The sequence below is a fragment of the Schistocerca piceifrons genome, chromosome 2, assembly GCF_021461385.2.
Source record: "Schistocerca piceifrons isolate TAMUIC-IGC-003096 chromosome 2, iqSchPice1.1, whole genome shotgun sequence".
NCBI classification, from domain to species: Eukaryota; Metazoa; Arthropoda; class Insecta; order Orthoptera; family Acrididae; genus Schistocerca; species Schistocerca piceifrons.
This window is the reverse complement of record NC_060139.1, coordinates 32786963-32809495: the sequence shown is the minus strand read 5'-3', so window position 1 is coordinate 32809495 and position 22533 is coordinate 32786963. Positions and strand designations below refer to the sequence as shown.

Genomic DNA, 22533 nt, shown 5'->3' with positions numbered 1-22533 from the left:
TGTGGTGTACGGGAAGGTGTCGTCGTTGAGTGACTGTAGGAGGATACAAGATGACTTGGACAGGATTTGTGATTGGTGTAAAGAATGGCAACTAACTCTAAATATAGATAAATGTAAATTAATGCAGATGAATAGGAAAAAAAATCCCGTAATGTTTGAATACTCCATTAGTAGCGTAGCGCTTGACACAGTCACGTCGATTAAATATTTGGGCGTAAAATTGCAGAGCGATATGAAGTGGGACAAGCATGTAATGGCAGTTGTGGGGAAGCCGGATAGTCGTCTTCGGTTCATTGGTAGAATTTTGGGTAGATGTGGTTCATCCGTAAAGGAGACCGCTTATAAAACACTAATACGACCTATTCTTGAGTACTGCTCGAGCGTTTGGGATCCCTATCAGGTCGGATTGAGGGAGGACATAGAAGCAATTCAGAGGCGGGCTGCTAGATTTGTTACTGGTAGGTTTGATCATCACACGAGTGTTACGGAAATGTTTCAAGAACTCGGGTGGGAGCCTCTGGAGGAAAGGAGGCGTTCTTTTCGTGAATAGATACTGAGGAAATTTAGAGGACCAGCATTTGAGGCTGACTGCAGTACAATTTTACTGCCGCCAACTTACATTTCGCGGAAAGACCACAAAGATAAGATAAGAGAGATTAGGGCTCGTACAGAGGCATATAGCCAGTCATTTTTCCCTCGTTCTGTTTGGGAGTGGAACAGGGAGAGAAGATGCTAGTTGTGGTACGAGGTACCCTCCGCGATGCACCGTATGGTGGATTGCGGAGTATGGATGTGGATGTAGATGTAGATGTAGCTGACATTGCTAATTTGCTGCAGATTTTTTTTTTCAAATTTTTCCAGCACTGACTTTGTGTTGCTGATTCATTGGTATGAACATTTAGCTCCATATAACTCATGGCCGACTTGGAAATAGACAATAAATTGAGATGTTTTATTGACTAGTGGTCCCAAAGTGTTGTGTTGGATACAACATTTTGGCACTTGAAGGTCTAAAGGACAACAGTGAAAGTAAGTTCGAGGTTCCAATGGTAATTTCTCGTCTATGACTACGAGTTTCCCCTTCTTGTGTGGACTTCAGTCATTCTGCATTCCTTTTGGAACCACCTGTCTGCAGTCGGTAGCTGGAGAGCTAGACTTTGGTGTGGGACGACTCACCGTCAGCCCCTCGCCTTGGCGGCGTCGGCGGCGCGGGCGGGCGCGCGCTATATGCGCGACTCGGGGCCGGCGGCGTCCAGCGGTGACGTCACGGTGACGACGGTGGGCGCGTCCTCGCTGTTGGAGTCTCCGCTGGCGCTGTGCAGCTCGAGAGAGTCGGGCGGTGCCCGCAGGCCGCAGCGCGCCTTGCCGGGCCCGCCGGGCGATGCCGACGGCGACGGCCCGCACTCTGCACACACACCGACAACACCTGCACACACTTGTCTCTCTACACTCCGCAAAACGGGGACGGGTACCCTAGCCAGTACCTCCAACAAGTGAAGGCGGCATTTTGCCCTTAGGTCGCATATTTATGAAGACATCTACATCTACATGGATACTCTGCAAATCACATTTACGTACCTGCAGAGGGTTCATCGAACCACCTTCGCAGTTCTCTATTATTCCAATCTCGTACAGAATGAACACCTATCTCTTTCCGTATCTAACAACCCTACCGCAACAAAGGTCAAAATTTAATAATGATTGTGGTGTTGCTCACGCTGCTAAATACTGCATTTTCGGGCAACAACAAAGTTATTATGTGGCAGGTGTCATTAGAGCACAGTTATTAAAGTCATTTCATGCAATTATGAATAAACTAGGCACTCATCTTTTCGTGTTTCCAACGCTGGTCTCGTTGTAAAATCATGGCTCAATCGTCGAAAATCTAAGTGGTGATGATTCCAAACTCGGATGCAAAGAGGCCTAGGTTTTATTCTGCTATATTGGAAAGTTTTGTAGATGCGCTTCACAAACCATTATTGAAGATTAAATCTTCCAAAGTTCGCACAATAGTGATGTAAAAAAAATAATCAGCACTCAGAATTTCAGTTACACTTCCTTTTAATTGCTTTTATTGCAATATCACGTAACACACAAAACATCACTTCACAATACAAAACACACTTGAAAACATCTTCCTCACTGTTAAAGTGCACATTTTGTAAGCTGACTACGTTATGCGTCTTTCCAACATGACGTCCAAGACTTGACTTTTTCAAGGTCAGACTCTAACAACAAATAATAATCGCTTACGCACCCAAAAATAAAGAATTACGAGTACGTCAAAGATAAAGGTGACAAAGGAAAGAATACACTTAAGAATAATATCATTGCAACATAAACATATCGATGTATCACAAATGTAATCAAATCTGAATGTTGTCTCAGAAATATGTTAAGTAGTTAACAGAAACACAGTAAAATATCGCTGGTATCGAGAGGTTGAGTTGAGGTGCCGTAATGGTTACGTAATTCAAGTACTATTACACGTAGGAGCTCTGATTTCCCTTATTTCATCGTGGTGATCGTTCCTCCCTATGTAGCTCGGTGTCAACAAAATGTTTCCGCATTCGGAGGAGAAAGCTGGTGATTGGAATTTCGTGAGAAGACTCCGTCGCAACGCAACACGGCTTTCTTTTAACGATTTCCAGCCCAAATCCTGTATCGTTGCTGTGACGCTCTCTCCCATATTTCGCGATAATACAAAACGTGCTGCATTTCTTTGAACTTTTTCGATGTACTCCTTCAGTCCTACCTGGTAACGATCCCACACCGGGCAGCAGTATTCTAAAAAGAGGATGGACAAGCGTAGTGTAGACAGTCTCCTTAGTAGGTCTGTTACATTTTCTAAGTGTCCTGCTAATAAAACGCAACCTTTGGTTAGCCTTCCCCACAACATTTTCTATTTATTCCTTCCAATTTAAGTTGTTTATAATTGTAATACCTAGGTATTTAGTTGAATTTACGGCTTTTAAATTAGACTCATTCATCGTGTAACCGAAGTTTGAGTTCCTTTTAGCACTCATGTGGATGACCTCACAGTTTTTCGTTATTTAGGGTCAACTGCCACTTTTCGCACCATTCAGATATTTTTTCTAAATCATTTTGCAGTTCGTTTTGATCTTCTGATGACTTTATTAGTCGATAAACGACAGCGTCATCCGCAAACAACCGAAGACGGCTGCTCAGATTGTCTCCCAAATCGTTTATATAGAAAAGGAACAACAAAGGGCCTATAACACTACCTTAGGGAACGCCAGAAATCACTTCTGTTTTACTCGATGACTTTCCGTCAGTTACTACGAACTGTGACATCTCTGACAAGAAATCGCAAATTCAGTCACATAACTGAGACGATATTCCATAAGCACGCAGTTTCACTACGAGCCGCTTGTGCGGTACAGTGTCAAAAGCCTTCCGGAAATCCAGGAATACGGAATCGATCTGAAATCCCTTGTCAGTAGCACTCAGCACTTCATGTGAATAAAGAGCTAGTTGTGTTTCACAAAACGATGTTTTCTTGAGATATAACTGATGTGCTGAGAGTACAGGTGGTAAAATTGAGATTTCATAACAAAATGATCTAAGTACACATTTGGAAAGCTAAAAATGTTGGTGTCTTCTGAGTAAATGTTATTATCTAAGGTTATTGTCTAAAAGAGTAATAGTTTCTTTGTCCGCTGGTTTGTATTGCGAGTCAGCGAGACGGTTGGTACTGCTTATTTTTAACAATTTTTTTCGTGCTTTATGTTGAATCAGCCAACGCGCAATGTAAGCTCCGTTCCAGGTGCTTTTGGTGTCTCGCTTTTTCTATCATTGCTACCGCAGTCTTTGAGTTGCTGCGAACTGAATCGGTGTTCGTAATAATGGGTACTCGTCACCAGCATTCCGCCAAACGTAGCAATTTCTTGTCATCAAACTACGAGGGTTGTCCAGAAGTAAGTTCCGATCGCTCGCTAAATGGAAACCACAGTGAAAATCAGAAACATTTTATTTGGATGAGTTAGCTACACATTCCAGATACTTCTCTACATCGTCGCCGCTCCGACTTAGACATTTGTCGGAGCGTTATACCAAATTTCTAAGACCATCGTCATAGAAGGCAGCCCGCCTGTGCTTTCCGATAATTCTCTACGCCGGTATATAGCGCGTAGCCTGCGCCCTAGTGTTGCCTTCGTATCCAGCGTTTCACGTGAACAGAGATGATACTCAGGACGAGCCAATTAGGGCTGTGTTGTTTGTAATCGAACACTTCCCATCGAAAAGGCTGCAGGAGCGTCTTCACTGCCCCTGCACAGTGCGGTCGAAAATTGCCATGAAGAAGGAAGTGCGTGGCAGTTGTGTTAGGTGGGCTGCATTCATTAAGGCGAAGCCTCTCAGCGGGACCTCCTACTTGGCGGGAGACATTGTTGTCCTAGGCACCTTTACGCGCTCACAGTGCGCTCACAACTGGAAAGAGCGTCTTGACGCGATCGACGGGCATACGAGAGACACTGCCCAACACATCCGTGCAAAGATTCATCGGGTTTTCACTGTGGTGTCCATTTCGCGACCGATCGGAACTTACATTCTGGACAATCCTCGTATTTTCAATGTGTAAGTCTAAGATATTGTACTTTTGCTCGAACTTCACTGTATGAAAATATTTCTTCACTGACTGAGAATGGTTTTTGAAATCAGGCAATTTTACCAATCAAGAAAATATAAGCTAACAGAAGAGACATGGGATCGAGGCAACGGACTGTAGTGGAAGACATATTTATGACTGTAATGAAAGTGAAATGGGAGTGTGAGGTACACGTAACCAGGTGAATAGCTGGTATTTGAATAATGCTATTCTCTGCTGAACCGTAAGGATAAGAAAAGTTCGAGAAAACGACCTAACGACGGCTGGGTAGGTCACATTAGGAAACATGCAAGAATGGCAACGACGCTAAGAAAGACACAGAATCGTGACTACACCATACTCCAAACCGTTGTGTTTGTAGCGTGACAGCTATCTACAGGCTGCGATCAACGAGGCTACACATTGTCTTGACTGTCATTGTATCTGCAGGCCTAAGCGCGCACTGCTTGACAATGAGTTTTCTAGCGTTGCTGGAAGATGGTGAGAAGCAAGCTGTCCTTGAATTAGACGAATCAGCACTATTGCAGCCGCACACAGTCTGCGGGCAGAACGAAACAACAGAATAGCTGGGTAGGTTTAACGTTAAACTCTCGTGGAAAAGGTACATAGGCGAAACGATACTGAAAGCACAACACTGAGTAGGATTCGTAAAGCCGATAAAGGGCAGGGAAAATTGTACGAGAAGCTGAACGGCTATCCGCCTATATAAATAAATTATATGTATACCACCAGTGCTGCAACGCTCTCGTGGGCTGCGTAAAATATCAACACAGTGATTCATTTATCTTATGTGGGGAACAATGGCAAATGGAATGAGATATTACGGGCACACAATCGACCTTTTCAAAGAAACAATACGATCCAGTTCGTAAGATGCAAGTGTCCCTACTTCCCAGGCATACCTCCTTACTAAAAGACTCGACGAAAAACCAACCCTGCAGTGTGCCAGCACGCTTGGTTAAAAATGTCGAGGAATAAGAAAGTAGCAATATAAACAATCAAATTACAACAAAGGCCATCAACAGATTTCATTAAGAATATCTGCAGTAATAATTCGCACTATCAAGTCCCTAATCAGCATCCAAAAGTTTTTAACTGCATCCTCGGATATTAAAATTTTGTAAATTACGTTAATTTGATCATTACCTCGGACCTTTAACCATAGACTTAGGTTTGGTCTGAATTTTCGTCTGCTGAAGTTTTACCACGTAGTTAACATTCCATTCACTAAGAACGTAATGCCTAAAATGACAGTGTTTTGATACAGTGTAGTCTGCTATGTTCTTGATACATTTCAAATGTTACAGTTTTCTGTCGTAATTTTTGTGAATTTTTCTGTGGAAATTTTTAACAACGTCGGGAACTCAAAAGGTGTCGTTACTAGTTATCACATATTGCATATTAGCATATAATTCTAATGTAATGCTTCTATCAAATGTTCGTTGATTCACCCTAATATCAAATAATGTTAGCGTATTACTCTTAACAACATCATAAGCGTTATAATTTGTACTTGTAAATGTATTTTAGGGAAACATTAAGAGCTTCAATAATTCTACACCGTCCTTTATTTATGGGGTACGTGATGCGAAAATCTGAGTCAGAATATGGAGAGAAGTTTCCAAACTCTGGAGTGCCTTAGATTAGACTTTTATATCAGTCTAAGCAAAGAAGGGAAGGCAGAAAGGTGGAAGGAGTATATAGAAGGTTTATACAAGGGCGATGTACTTGAGGACAATATTATGGAAATGGAAGAGGATGTAGACGAAGATGAAGTGGGAGATAAGATACTGCGTGAAGAGTTTGACAGAGCACTGAAAGACCTGAGTCGAAACAAGGCCCCTGGAGTAGACAACATTCCATTAGAACTACTGATGGCCTTGGGAAAGCCAGTCATGACAAAACTCTACCATATGGTGAGCAAGATGTATGAGACAGGCGAAATACCCTCAGAGTTCAAGAAGAATATAATAATTCCAATCCCAAAGAAAGCAGGTGTTGACAGATGTGAAAATTACCGAACTATCAGTTTAATAAGTCACAGCTGTAAAATACTAACGCGAATTCTTTACAGACGAATGGAAAAACTGGTAGAAGCGGACCTCGGGGAAGATCAGTTTGGATTCCGTAGAAATGTTGGAACACGTGAGGCAATACTAACCTTACGACTTATCTTAGAAGAAAGATTAAGAAAAGGCAAACCTACATTTCTAGCATTTATAGACTTAGAGAAAGCTTTTGACAATGTTGACTGGAATACTCTCTTTCAAATTCTGAAGGTGGCAGGGGTAAAATACAGGGAGCGAAAGGCTATTTACAACTTGTACAGAAACCAGATGGCAGTTATAAGAGTCGAGGGGCATGAAAGGGAAGCAGTGGTTGGGGGGGGGGGGGGGGTGAGACAGGGTTGTAGCGTCTCCCCGATGTTGTTCAATCTGTATATTGAGCAAGCAGTAAAGGAAACAAAAGAAAAATTCGGAGTAGGTGTTAAAATTCATGGAGAAGAAATAAAAACTTTGAGGTTCGCCGATGACATTGTAATTCTGTCAGAGACAGCAAAGGACTTGGAAGAGCAGTTGAACGGAATGGACAGTGTCTTGAAAGGAGGATATAAGATGAACATCAACAAAAGCAAAACAAGGATAATGGAATGTAGTCTAATTAAGTCGGGTGATGCTGAGGGAATTAGATTAGGGAATGAGGCACTTAAAGTAGTAAAGGAGTTTTGCTATTTGGGGAGCAAAATAACTGATGATGGTCGAAGTAGAGAGGATATAAAATGTAGGCTGGCAATGGCAAGGAAAGAGTTTCTGAAGAAGAGAAATTTGTTAACATCCAGTATTGATTTAAGTGCCAGGAAGTCATTTCTGAAAGTATTCGTATGGAGTGTAGCCATGTATGGAAGTGAAACATGGACGATAAATAGTTTGGACAAGAAGAGGATAGAAGCTTTCGAAATGTGGTGCTACAGAAGAATGCTGAAGATTAGGTGGGTAGATCACGTAACTAATGAGGAGGTATTGAATAGGATTGGGGAGAAGAGAAGTTTGTGGCACAACTTGACCAGAAGAAGGGATCGGTTGGTAGGACATGTTCTGAGGCATCAAGGGATCACCAATTTAGTATTGGAGGGCAGCGTGGAGGGTAAAAATCGTAGAGGGAGACCAAGAGATGAATACACTAAGCAGATTCAGAAGGATGTAGGTTACAGTAGGTACTGGGAGATGAAGGTGCTTGCACAGGATAGAGTAGCATGGAGACCACAACAACAACAACAACAATCAGTCTGTGGCAACCTAATTGCAACAATGACAGCGATAAAGGAAAGAAACAGGAATGACTCACGTATAACGCATAACAAGCGGTTCTGAGTTACCAGGTATCGAGCCGTGCTGCAACCACCCACCATAGTATGTAATGTAGCCTCCACAGGCGGCAGTACAGGCGCTAATTCTGGCATCTAGTCGATCGTGCACATAATTAATACTGTCCTAGGATACGTTATGTCACGCCTGCTCGACCTGTCCACGTAGTTCTGTAACAGTCGTCGGTGGTCGAGTCACACGAGTCAGTACTCGTCCCATCATATCCCACACGTGCCCGACTGGAGACAAGCCCGATGATCGTGCTGGTCAGGAAAGTTGTTCCATTTCTTGCAGAGCACGTCGAGGTTCACGGGCAGTTTTTGGGCGAGCAATATGCTGTTGGAGCGACGCATCACCTTTCCGTTGCAAGAACAGCTAATAACCAGTTCACAACAGTTTGTGTCGACTTGTCTGGGCTCTTAAGCCGTCTTATCTGAGCTGTGGTAGCTGCACGATCTGTCACTGCTGCCTTTACAATACGACGATCGCGGCGGGCGTCTGTGCTGCGTGGACGTCCGGACCCTTGTCTACAGGTGTGGGAATGTTCACGTAACCACTGGCCCCAGTATCGTTGCACAACTGACGCAAAACATCCAACTCGTGTGAGAATACGCCGAAAGGACCATCCTGCACACTCGGAAGGCCACAATTTTATCGCTTTCAGACTCACTCAGTGGGACGTAGGAAGCACGAGTGCAACTCCGTTGCTTGGTTGCCTGCTTGCTTCACACGTTTTTACCACACTGAGACTTCTGGTTGTGGGCATTCCCGATTAAAGGGTGGATACTGATGGCGCTCTGATAGCTATGCCACTACGCTGTCTGTTGGTTCAAAATGGTTCAGATGGCTCTGAACACTATGGGACTCAACATCTGAGGTCATCAGTGCCCTAGACTTAGAACTACTTAAACCTAACTAACCTAAGGACAGCACACACATCCATGCCCGAGGCAGGATTCGAACCTGCGACCGTAGCAGCAGCGCGGTTCCGGACTGACGCGCCTACAACCGCTCGGCCACAATGGCCGGCTATCTGTTGGTGAATGATGTTGAAACCATTACCAGTATATCTACTACCCCCCACGTCATTGCATGATTTTAAACCTTTCCAAAACTTTTTCGTTGCTCTATGTGTGACCAATCCGATACCAACAAAACCAAAAATAGTTAGGATTCTGTGTAATCGACAACAAATGGTTTACATGCTTAACGTCGAATATTTAAAGTATTACCTAATCTGTAAAGTAATCAGTCGTATAAAGATGTTTTATATATAAGAATTAGATTCTTTACAGAATCTGTGGTCGGGGTGTAGCAACGATTGTTTTCACAAAAAGGATTAGAACTTTGATAATTTTCTGTATGTACTGTTCCCCAAGCAACTATCGGGTCTTTAATATATTGTACCTTTGTATTTACATGTTGTAAATCACTGTTGATTTCATGCAAAATCTGAATTTTTATAAATACTGAAATCTTTTCTCACATGACCACATATTGAAGTTAACGGTTACTTAACATGCGTAAAATAGCATTTCAATCTGCTGATGTGTGTAGAACGAGAATGTGTGCTTTAGATCACATACAGTCTATCTTACAGATAGGTGAGCGTAGAACTACATTTACAGCACATTATGTATTACAGTTATGACACTAAAAATAATCAGAAAATTCGCAAGTATGATTGAGGTTAACGTCCAAATTCAAATGATGCACAAACTTCTATTTGACATCCGGAACATACGAATTAATCAGTTTCATGTGAAGAATGTCAAAGAAGATAATGCTTTCTAGGAACCATGAAGGCTTTAATTTTAGCTTGTGAGTTTTTGAATTAGATTGACGTCGCTAAATACTAGACAGTCGCTGCAGCGCATCGGTTGCAAGGAAGAATCTGCTTGTGACGCGGCGTTCATTGCCTAAAAGGCGTTTGCACGCTGCAGACCTCGTGAAAAACTATGATTGCTTTTGAGATTCGTGCTTTGACCCCTCTCACAAGTTTACCGTGCGGCCCCGCCTGCTCATTACGCCCGGAGAGCGCGGCTTTCAGTGGACGCCTAAGCGCTATGCAACCAAAGCGACGTTGAAGCTACGCTGTTAAGCGAAATTGCAGGCGTTGACTAGCGTGCCTTTCAAGCGGATCCTCGAACAATGCAATGTTTCGTGCACGGACGGCTCGTTTATTGCATTTTCATTTAGCACTTTTAAAATAAGGCTCGATATTCTAAATGAAGATATAATTTTTCGATTATAGGTGTCCTTCTGTGCATATAAATCATCTGTCTATATAGAGCTTTGTTACAAAGGATTGATAATTTGGTAAATGAACAGGAACAAAGGAGGAAGTCTATTGCCAGTGAGGAGTAGATCACTGAAATGTAAACCGCACATCCCGCAGGCTGTACAAATAATCGTACCATTAAAACCCTAAATTGTGAAATATTTGCCCGACTCAGCCAATGAAATAACTTCAGTAATCACATCCACTAACAGTAACAAGTATCAGCAGCTAGAAAATTGCCATCAGTGAAATCAGATCAGACCTCATTGATTTTTAGAACCCAGCACATCTCTCTCAAAACCACCGAGCTCAGTGGTAGAGAGTACGCACATGTCGGAGAATAACTCAGCCAAAGTCGAGGTTTCGGTTTTAACATAAAAATTACAGCCTACAGCGAAAGATGTCATGAAATTAACCTCTCTGATTTGCATACTGGCGCTATGAAATGTCTTTGCCTCTTTCTATCTGCGGCTAAGCAGTCCATTATAACATCCAAACTTCCATTAACTTTATCACAGTTCCGCAATGAAAAACAATTTATACAAGTGTACCGCGCTTAATACCATCAACGGGCTGAACCATAGAATGTGCCTAGCGTAATTTTAGAGAAAACAGCATCTTTAAGAACCAGTGTACAACTTGTACCATTTGTTTACCCGAGGAGGTCGGGTGGGAAGTTGGTTTCTGTGCACAGTACTGAAGCGATAATTTTCAATGGGATAGCTGCTCACACTCTGACGTCCATGAGAAAGAATTGAACAATGACCTGCGACACAGTGACCCATCTGTCAGCGGATCTGACGTAGCTGACCTCTGTTCCTATTGTACACACATTAGCTCTGTAATCATTATATTTACCAATAGAAATAATAGCAGTTGATCCTTGTCAAATCGACTCTCAAAATGCTATTGCCTTCACGACTAGCAAAACGATCAGTATTTCTGTGTCGCTTGTTTAATAAATCATTACATAAAATCGGTACTGAAAAAATCTCGACAAAACCAGACTGTTGTATCTGAACTCTTTCATATAGATACTGTGGGCAAATACCAGCCACATGGACAATATGAGATCTGCTAGAACCGTCACTTAGCATGCAAAGGTATCACGGTCTCTAATATTACAGGAACTCTATCTCACCAACATGACAGGTACTTACAAAGTAATTGTTCTGAAGTGTAAATAGTTGTTTACAATTTACCTCTTACGAATACGGTCGAACTGCTAAGCAAAAGTGTGAGGCTGACACTCCGTTGCAATGAGGCGTTCGTTGCAGTCGCAGGTGCATATTTAATGTTTCATCATTAGAGCCATAAAGTAATTACAGATGTGGCTCAATGTGAGGAAAATCGTTAAATTACTAACTCCCAGCAGTGTCTAACACGTGAAGTCTTTGAGGAAATGATGAATAATTTCTGCATTTCATCGACCGCTTAATATGGGACGAAATAAAATAGAAAATATTAAAAGAAATATTATTTACTGTAGACACGGAACACAAATGCGTGCCACTTTCTGACATGACGTCCCCTATGGTCAGTGCAAGTTTATCAAATCTCATATAGTTTCTGAATTCTCGTACAACTCGGTTCGTTTGTAGGAGCAAGCACTCGAACCATCGTGCGGCGTAGCTCTTCATCAGAACAGACCTTCTTTGCACCCAGTGCTTCTACAAGTGGTCCGAAAATATGCAAGTCACGAAGGTAAAGGTCTATGCGGGAAAAACTCACACGTCATGCCTGTGACAGTCTTAACTGTCGCACGGGCCCTCGTCGCCGTGCAATGTCTTGTTGCAGCAAAGCGTCTACGTACAAAAGCCACATCGGTTTGGTTTGATTTCAAACTATAAATTTCTCACAAGGGAGTACTATGATTTAGACAGCTGCTTTTCTCGTGCTATAACGTGACGTTCGTGATCTGGACGCCAAACAATTTGGGAACATCTGACTTCATTTGTAGACTTGCTGCCAGGAAAAATACGTATTACCTATCTGACCCTTTCTTCAGAGAAGAATTTCAGTCAGAGACTGAGCAAGGAAATATTGTTTGTTCTTGGTTCAATATGCTTGTACAATAGTCCTACTTGCTTTATTTCTGGACCAACGGTTGTGAGTCTTCAGCACTGTGCCACTTACGCATATCGACATCCCGTTAAGAGCAAAGCTTCAAACATACAGACTACTGGCGCCATTTTCGCTGTTTTTATTATGCCTTGTGGTTTTCAGTTTTACTCGTAGTTTCCATGTACCGGAGATAGCGAGAAATTTGGAGAGATTTTTTCAACAGCTATATTTTACTTGCGTGTTTGTCTCAGCTGGTCGCGAATAGAGAAAAGGGGAGGATTATTGTGCAAACAGGAATGTAGGGCAGCAGAGTTTCTTGCAGCACGTGTCGCAGATATTGGCTCAGAGCGAGCAGGTCTTGCATGTCGATGTCGCCGGCTAGCAGCTGCGCTGCCCTCAATTTCATTTTCTCAACAGACCCGCCCATCGGCAATACGACGAGAATAGTCGGAGGTCGGGAGACGAAAACAATATACTCCTCTTATTGTCTGATATTTATGTTTGGATTTTATGACTTACATTATGTGCTATTTAAATTGTAAGAATTGCTGCTACATATGACAGTTAAATTCCACCATACATAGCTTAGCTGAAAAGTTAATTTTGTGGAATCATTGCGACATTACCTGAAGGATATCACGCACGCTCGGTAGGTGTCCTCTAAGGCCACTTTAAACCAGACGTTACCACACTCTTCCAATACCTTTTGATGATCACCTGCTTTTTATACGATAGCAAAGATTACAATATGATCGATAGCATAGTCATGGTTTTCATTTATCCATATTGTTAATTGTATTAAGGAAGAATTGGTGAACGAGCTTTATACTCCGCTTTCATGAAATAGGACAAGAAATCGCTTTAGAGATCAGCGATTATTTTTAGAACTTACACACAGAATTTGGCTGTATGACAACGTTTTCATTATTGTGTATTTCTGTATGATGTACTTCCGTTGTGGCGATCAGATCAAAAAAACAATAAAAAACACGTGCCCTGAAAAGTTCAGCACAGTTTTTGACGAGATTCATTGTACTTAACTCCGTTAATGTTTCTTGATCTGAAGACGTCTATGACTGAAAGGTGTCATAAGAAATAATAAATTTATCGCGATCCAAACAAAGTTTGCATGTAAAAACTCTGCTTTCCCGCATCGACCCTGTTTCTGTCCATATGTGTACAACATGTTCTGTCCCCGTGGAATGAACAGAACTTGGACGATCGTCTGGGCGCATGCAGATCTTCATTTAAATTAATCCAGTTCCCGTCGTGCAGTTCAGAGGAAGTCCATCAAGGACAATTTAGTATCTGGAACTCAATTTTTGGTAACGAAAGTTTGCTGACTTGAAGCATTCAAAGAATAGCGTTTGGTATGGTGGATTTAAACGATTCTAGATTAGATTCACGTTCGCTATTAAACGAAGGCGTATACGATCTCTGTCACAACACTCTTTTTATTGAAAGGTTATACACCAAACAAGATAGGACCTATACTCGGTAGACACAGCATTAGTCCAGTGTTCTAACGACAGCGTTTTAACCTAGTGTGTACAATGTGCCATGTGAATGCGGTGAAAATTACATAGGGCACACTATCAGTACCGTGTCGAGTACTGCACTGAATCTGTGAGGGCAGTCATGCGAAAACGAGACAGATGCAAAAAAGTAAATGAACTGTTTATTATTTCAAAGATGATTGTCATAACTATTAATGTATTTATCCCACTGTGAGACGAGATGGTCAATTCCTTCATGGAAAACAGTTTTCGGTTACCTATGGAACCATGATTGCACGCAGGCGTACATCTCTTCGTCCGAAGCTAATCGACAGTCACGAATGTCTTTCATCAAGATTCAGGGCTCCAACAATGTTGAAATCACTTGGGGAGGGATGGGGATTGCACGGAGGATACGTAAGGATTTCCCAGCGAAACTTATGGACCGTAGTCGAAACAGCCTTGGTACCTGAGAAGCCCTTACACTTTGTCGCCATGGAATTTCTATATTTTGGGAGTTCTCAAAAAAGGCAATTGTGACCGTGGAATTGTTTCGTGCGAAGAGCTACACGCCTGCGTATAATGATCTTTCCGTAGGCAACCGGAGACATTTTTCCATGAAAGCACTGACCTTTGTGCCTCACGTGGGGTAAATGTACTGACAATTATGGCGATTACTTTTGAAATAATAAAAAGTTTACCCACTTTTTTCCATCTCTCTCGTTTTCATTTGACTTCGGACATAAAAAAAAATCCTGATTAATTGCTGCAGATTCTGTCTCATCCCTTGCAGCACGATTCCTTATTTTATTATTTTTATATAGTGACTGGATTGCCTTAAGCTTTACCTTGTCGAACGCCTTGACAAATAGAAAATCTCTTCAGGTGTATGAAAATCCTTTTTATAGGACTCACGACCGCTTTTGTGGTTTTACAATCACATCTTCAGGTGATCATCTAGACATAGACACATATACGTTATATTTAGCTTATAGTATAAGTCCTCAGTCTTAAAATGTAGCTGTAATAGCAAGGCTGGGGTTATGTGGCAGACTCAACATTCACTGCCAATCGAATAGATTGCCTGAATAACGGTCACTTTCCAGATTCGTCGTTTTTACTGTTCCTTCCTATTGTCATCAATCTTATTTTAATTCTAGGCACTGGCTTTTCTCCAGTGGAAATGCACCCTTGGATCTATCACTGGTTTCAGAGTATAGCTCTCGGTGACTTGCTTCTATTTCATCCTACATTTTATAATGTCGTTTAATTAGGTAATGTTCTCGTGATTTAGTCGGTAGTAACACAGCGTTTTATTATTTTTATTAGACCGTGCCAGATGATCGGGGATCGAATGACTACGTACAGATTTTATTTTTGACATTTCACCTCTTTATCGACCTAGCTTTTACTCTAAATTGACGACGAGTGTTGGGTCTTCCTTATAACCTCATGTTGCTCGTCTTAAAACCTGAGATATGTGAGTACCTGCTATTACAGCTACATTTTAAAGGGAAAATAGAATGGATATGTGTTTATATCTAGATGATCGCCTGAAGTTGTGACTGCAATGCCATGAAAGCAGTCGTGAGTCCAATAAAAAGAATTTTCATGCAGCTGAAGCGGTTTTCTATTTTCCAAGATGCATATTCACAGCTGTGATTGCTTTGATTATATAATAATAACATGCTTTACATTTTCTAAAACCATGTTGTACCTCTAACATACGTGCTTCTTTTGTTAGTATTAGGAAGTGTATCGACAAACAAAGCAACAGTGAAGGAATCTCAAGGACTGGAATCCATAGTATCAAAATTGTTCCAGATTGACGAATAATCGAACAAGTGTAAGCATTAAACCATTTAGGGTGTTATTTTAAATTTCCGAAGTCTGTTGACGTATAGCTAAAATTGGCCAGATTCAGATATTTCTCTGGAACAATACAATGTACACTGAAACATAACTTACGGACGGAAATATTAACTAAACTTTAAAAAGTAATAGCGTTGACCTTTCTGCTGTTTGGTAGCGAATGTTGGATCCTAACATCTAATCGATTACGACGAATCGAATCATCAGAGATGAAGCCCCTCCACTTTGTAGCGAGATATTCGTTATTCGACCAAAGAGAAACACTAATATTAGACAACAACTAAATGTTGAGCCCATTACAAATATAATTGAAAGGTACCGACTGACTGGAAAGACCATATGTAAAGTATGTCTGATAACAAAAGCTACAATACAATATAACCCAAGAGGAAAGAGTAACGTTGGACGTCCTTTAAAGAGATGGCGTGAAGAATTACCAGGTGGAACAGGCCAAAAGGCCTAATTCTTAAAGACGATTATGATGATGATTATGAAGATGAGTTCCAAAATTTCCAAAAGTCAGTGACATCAGAACACTGCCATACAAAGGTTCATTAGGTCAGCCTTGAGGATTACAAAATTTTTATCTCGAGCTGTTTTTTTTTTCGAGAGCTGTTAATTATCACGATTCTACAGTGAAAGAAGCGGAGACGTTGTAGTGTCGAAACAGTAATCTCTCAACATTAGTCTTAGAAATGATTTACTTCACTCCTCTTTTTATTTTTCCTTATTTGGTACTGTTATCTTTGCATTGCTGTTACGATGGTACGCTTCGTTTTATGATTGTCTAGTTTGTAAAGCAGTCCAATTCCTTTCAGAGTATGCTTATATTTAGCAATCATGCACAACGGCTCGCTCGTCGAAAGATCCGTACCTAAAGACCAGAAAGTTGTGGAAGTCAGTCAGCCAATACCCAAGAAAGGAAACACGAGTAATCTGCTGAACTACAGACCCATATCGCTAACGTCGATTTACAGGAGGATTTTGGAACATATAATATGTTCGGAAATTGTGGGTTTCATCGAAAAAACGACTTTTAACAAACAGCCAACATGGAGTCAGAATATATCACGAAGTAGTCTTGTCAACAGGGATGTCAAATTGATTCCATGTTTTTAGATTTCCAGAAGGCTTTTGACACCGCTCCTCACAAGCGACTTCTAGTCAAATTACGTGCCTGTGGAGTATAGTCTCAGTTGTACGACTAGATTCGTGATTCCCTCTCAGAAAGGTCACAGTTCCTAGTAACTGACGGAAAGTCACAAAGGAAAACAAGTAATATCTGGCATTCCCAAAGGAAGTGTTGTAGGAGCAGTGCTGTTCGTGATCTACATAACCTCTTTAGGAGATAATCTGAGCAGTCTTCTAGATTGTTTGCAGATGATGCTATTATTTACCGTCTTATAAAGTTATCAAATGATCAAGACAAATATCAAAACGATTTAGACACGATATCTGTGTGGTGCGGAAAGTGGAAATTGACTCTAAAAATGAAAAATGTGAAGTCATCCACGTGAGGACGAAAAGTAATCCGCAAAATTTCTGTTATACGACAAATCACACAGATCTAAAGGCTATAAACTCAACCAAATACATAGGGATTACAGTTACGGATAACTTAAACTGGAACGATCACATGGGTAGTGTTGTGTGGAAAGCAAACCAAAGACTGCGATTTATTGGCAATACACTTAGAAAATGCAACAGGTCTACTAAAGAGGCAGCTTACACCACGCATGTCCGCCCGCTTCTGAAATACTGCTGCGCGGTGTGGGATCCGCATCAGACAGATGTGACGGAGGATATCGAAAAAGTTCAAAGAAGGGCATTTCGTTCTGTATTATCGCGAAACAGGGACGAGAGTTGCACGGAAATGATACGCGAACTGGAGTGTCAATGATTAAAGCAAAGGAGATTTTCTTGCGGCAGGATCTTCTCAGGAAATTTCAATCAGCAACTTTGTTTTCATAGTGTGAAAATATTTTGTTGGTGCCCACCTGTGTTGGGAGGAATGGTCGTCATAATAGAATAAGAGAAATCGGGCCTCGCACGGAAAAAAAGTGTTCGTTTTTCCTGCGCGCTGTTCGAGAGTGGAGTGGTAGAGAAATACCTCGAAAGGGGTTAGATGAACTTTCTGCCAAACACTTAACTGTGAACTGCAGAGTAATCACGTAAATGTGGATGTAGATTAGTTGTTATGTGAAGAATCTACATCTACATCTACATCTACATCCATACTCCGCAAGACACCTGACGGTGTGTGGCGGAGGGTATTTGGAGTACGTCTATCGGTTCTCCCTTCTATTCCAGTCTCGTATTGTTCGTGGAAAGAAAGATTGTCGGTATGCCTCTATGTTGGCTCTCTGAATTTATCCTCATGGTCTCTTCGCGAGATATACGTAGGAGGGAGCAATATACTTAGTGACTCCTCGGTGAAGGTATGTTCTCGAAACTTCAACAAAAGCTCGTACCGAGCTACTGAGCGTCTCTTCTGCAAAGTCTTCCACTGGAGTTTATCTATCATCTCCGTAACGCTTTCGCGATTACTAAATGATCTTGTAACGAAGCGCGCCGCTCTCCGTTGGATCTTCTCTGTCTCCTCTATCAACCCTATCCCACACTGGTGAGCAATATTCAAGCAGTGAGCGAACAAGTGTACTGTAACCTACTTCCTTTGTTTTCGGATTGCATTTCCTTAGAATTCTTCCAATGAATCTCAGTCTGGCATCTGCTTTACCGACGATCAACATTATATGATCATTCCATTTTAAATCACTCGTAATGCGTACTCCCAGATAATTTATGGAATTAACTGCTTCCAGTTGCTGACCTGCTATATTGTAGCTAAATGGTAAGGGACCTTTCTTTCTATGTATTCGCAGCACATTACACTTGTCTACATTGAGATTTAATTGCCATTCCCTACACCATGCGTCAATTCGCTGCAGATCCTCCTGCATTTCAGTACAATTTTCCATTGTTACAACCTCTCGATATACCACAGCATCATCCGCAAAAAGCCTCAGTGAACTTCCGATGTTATCCACAAGGTCATTTATGTGTATCACTGAAATCACTCTTACTTCGGAAGACTTCTCTCCATTGAGAATGACATGCTGCGTTGTGTTATCTAGGAACTCTTCAATCCAATCACACAATTGGTCTGATAGTCCATATGCTCTTACTTTGTTCGTTAAACGACTGTTGGGAACTGTATCGAATTGTGCGGTATATCCATATTCCGTGACGTAAAGTGCCTAGTGGGATGCAAGAGAGACCCTTAGGGCTCTAATCGGACAAGAGTAAATCACCGAACAAATTAGTGAATAACCAAACAAGCGCTGAGTGCGTCGCTGCATAGGCAGTCGTCGGCAGCTGGGGGCGCGCTGCCGGTTATGCGCGATTTCTGGGGCAGACGTGTCGGCGGTTGTTGATCGTAAAAACTGAGCTGCATCCTGACCCAGAAACCGACTCGTATACAGTTTTCGCGAAGCGTTAACACTCGCAGCTACGGAAAGCGAGAGCGCCCACCAGTCCCGCAGATTGGCGCGAACCGCGTGCCATCTAACGAGGCCCTACTGCTTGTTTCCTGTCAGGCTGCTGCAAAGGCAGTCGCCGCCGGAAATGTGTCGAGCCGCAACTCGAAACAAACTATCAGCGCTGGAGCTCTGCGCCTCTAAGGGACACTGCTGAGAATTGTTATGGCTTCAGCATTCTCTATAGACTGTCGCGCATGAGCTGTAGGAAAATAATTTTGATCACTACCGTGTCTTCTACAGTCGGATTCACGAACCGAAGATACTGTAATGTTAGGGTAATAGAATGATTTTGTTTCTCGTTTTCCGTTTAAAATACTAAAAATAGCCGAGCGGTTCTAGGTGCTTCAGTCTGGAACTGTGCGACCGCTACGGTCGCAGGTTCGAATCCTGCCTCGGGCATGGATGTGTGTGGTGTCCTTAGGTTAGTTAGGTTTAAGTAGTTCTAAGTTCTAGGGGACTGATGACCTCAGATGTTAAGTCCCATAGTGCTCAGAGCCATTCGAACCAATTTTCTAAAAATAGTTGAAGTTATTGAATTTGTTGGGAGTTAGTGGCGTCATAACGAAAGCAGAGCTGCCTTGCGGAGGGTGCGTGTAATTACATGCGAAATCGGTGGTCAATTGGTGTCGTAATTCTGTCAGTAGCACCCTTTAGCGACACGTATTACCATTTGAACAATTATAAAGGCTGCCATGGACAGTCATACTGTGATAGATTAGCAATTTGGAAATCATTAGAGCACTGGCAAACTTCAGTATGAATGTTGAATAAATTTAACCGTTAATACACGTATGTTGGGTCCTGGCATTGTTAGGAAGTGTGTTACATACCAAATGATATTCACCGGTACAATTATTCTTTCAAAGCTATATTTTGCCACTTTAAATTGAAGAATTTTAGTATTCGTAAAAGAACGAGACTCGTTTTCGTTTGCGCAACATAGTCCCATTTCGCAACGAAACCTCTTCTCCCTGTTAACAATCCCATAACCAAGCACGATCGCTAAGGGAAGGAAGGCTACAGGGTTAGACCCGAGCTTTTATGCCATCTCTTATGATTTCCTTATGGACGTCACGTATAACTCTAATCTTCCTTCCTAGAGACATGATACATTTTTCTTTTTCAGGAGGTAATTTTCTTTGTAACGGGTGAGGCAGCTTCTATCACCATTATATAGCCTGTCGACTATCACACCACTGTATTTAACTTGCGTAATTTTCAGCACAAATGAAACATATTTTTTATCACACAATCAATACATTTTGACATATATTCTATTTATGTATGCCATGGACTTCTTGTGATATCTTACTTAAATAAAGTGGCAACTTATTGACATTTTCCGCCTCGTTTTTAATTCACGACGTACGGACATACAATACGGCGTTACGTTTAATATTTTAAATTCTACACTAAACTATATCCAGACATGACATTTCTAAATTTTTCACTCTTCTTATTGGTGTCGATAGTTTTTTAATATATTCTAGTAAATTTACGTTATTACTTGATTTCGACGGCATTTTCCTAATTAACGAAATATCGGAAATAAATAATCTACTATTTTTGGGATATAAATGCCAACGGGAATAGTGATGACAATAGCTTAAAAACGATATGTTCTGACGCTTATGATTCGTCCTGGCCATTTGAATTGCCGGCGTTTTAATAAAACTCTGATAATTACTACTGTGTGTTTCTAAAATCAATGTAAAATATGAGAGAGCAGGTAAATTGGATCATAACGAGCAACTTTCTTGTAGGCACCAAGCTGTATCCCTTTGCGTTCGGCGCTAGGCGTCATTAACAACACCGCGTGTCGCCGGGAAGGTAGGCATACAGCCCACCATCCTAGTCCACATGGTAGCAGGACTGAAGGGCAACATTTTCATTTTCTTCGTGACATTAACGTCAAACAGAGACGCGGTTGATGTTTCACGAACTTTTTTGCAAACAGTAACAAAAACTGCTCGAAACTCCTTCGTCCCGCTTGAATGCACGCCATGCAACGGCGCCTAAGCGACTGTCGCACCCTTTCAAACACACCTCACAAAATGGAGTTTACGTCAGAGGTGTCATGATTCGCGAAATCAGCTCTCTATCGGTTTCGAAAGCTGTTTGACGTACACAACAGATTTCAAGCGTCCACAGACGAAAAAATCAACGGCCGTCAAGCCGCAAAAATCTGCAAGCCATACCACACGCCCATCGTTCTATCCAGTTCTCGCCGAAGGCCTCATTAAAATGACTTCGCACTGCATGAGCGAAGTGCACAGGTGCACCATTACGTTGGTACCACTTGCTCTGTCAGACATATTCCACAAACTGTGGCAGTGTTTCCCTTAAGAATATCGAATACATGTTTGCAGCGAGTCGTCTCAGGACAGCATTTATGGACCAGTCAGATTATCGCCTAGCAAACCAGCCCAAACGTTGACAGCGAAGCACACTTGGTGACCACGAACAAAGGCGGCGTGCCGACTTTTCCGTGTCCACACGTTTTGATTGTGGCTATTGAATACAGCTTCCCTTGCGAAGGATGCCTCATCCTTAAAAAGTACAATGTGTGGGAATTCAGGTTGAATGGCACTCTTCTGTAAAAGCACTGGCACTGCAGCGCGAAAAAGTTCTGACTGAGGGCTTGAACTTTCTGAAGGCGGTAAGAGTGCAAATAATCTCAATCCCACACACTCAGCCGGCCGCTGTGGCCGAGTGGTTCTAGGCACTTCAGTCCGGAACCTCGCTGCTGCTACGGTAGCATGTACGAATCCTGCCTCGGGCATGGATGTGTGTTCTGTCCTTAGGTTAGTTAGCTTTAAGTAGTTCTAAGTCTTTGGGACTGACGGCCTCAGATCTTAAGTCCCACACACTCGGACCGTGGACCGGCTTACACCCATTTTTCGAGTAATACTTCACGAGATTGTTGGGAGCGTCTTTTGCAGCAGTGCTAACTCCTCATCTTCAGACTTTGGTGTGTGTACTGTGCACTGACCACAGTATCTGTCCGGCCTTCGCACCCCTATCACAAAAAGAATGCATCGGGTTTCGATGTAGGCCTTAAGGACTTGAATGCAAATGCACCATTACAGTACCTTGTTAATGAAAAAGTCACTTCAAGTGCACCTGTCTCATAAGGCTCATTTGGGTGGCGGTGAACGTGCGTGGATCTGGCGCTTGAGGATTCGGAAACTGCCGCTGTACTAACTGTTGAGCTGCCCCCTAAACAGAGTGAGTGCCTGCCCTTTCCTCTCGAGAAAAGCGCGCGGTTTCCCGTCCGCTTTGCACGGTA

General features: G+C 42.1%; 1 protein-coding gene across 7 annotated transcripts in view; it reads right to left on the bottom strand.

Moving 5' to 3' along the window:
* LOC124774959 (inward rectifier potassium channel 4-like) overlaps nucleotides 1–22533 on the bottom strand; it is a 675359-nt gene that overhangs the window by 290141 nt on the left and 362685 nt on the right. For 6 of the 7 annotated variants that reach the window (XM_047249682.1, XM_047249681.1, XM_047249679.1 and 3 more), the window contains exon 6: nucleotides 1177–1405. The exons of the other annotated variant lie outside the window; for it this stretch is intronic. In XM_047249682.1, coding sequence (XP_047105638.1) covers nucleotides 1224–1405 — 182 coding nt within the window. In that variant the 3' untranslated portion in view covers nucleotides 1177–1223. The remainder of the gene's footprint in view (nucleotides 1–1176; nucleotides 1406–22533) is intronic. 7 annotated transcript variants of the gene reach the window in all.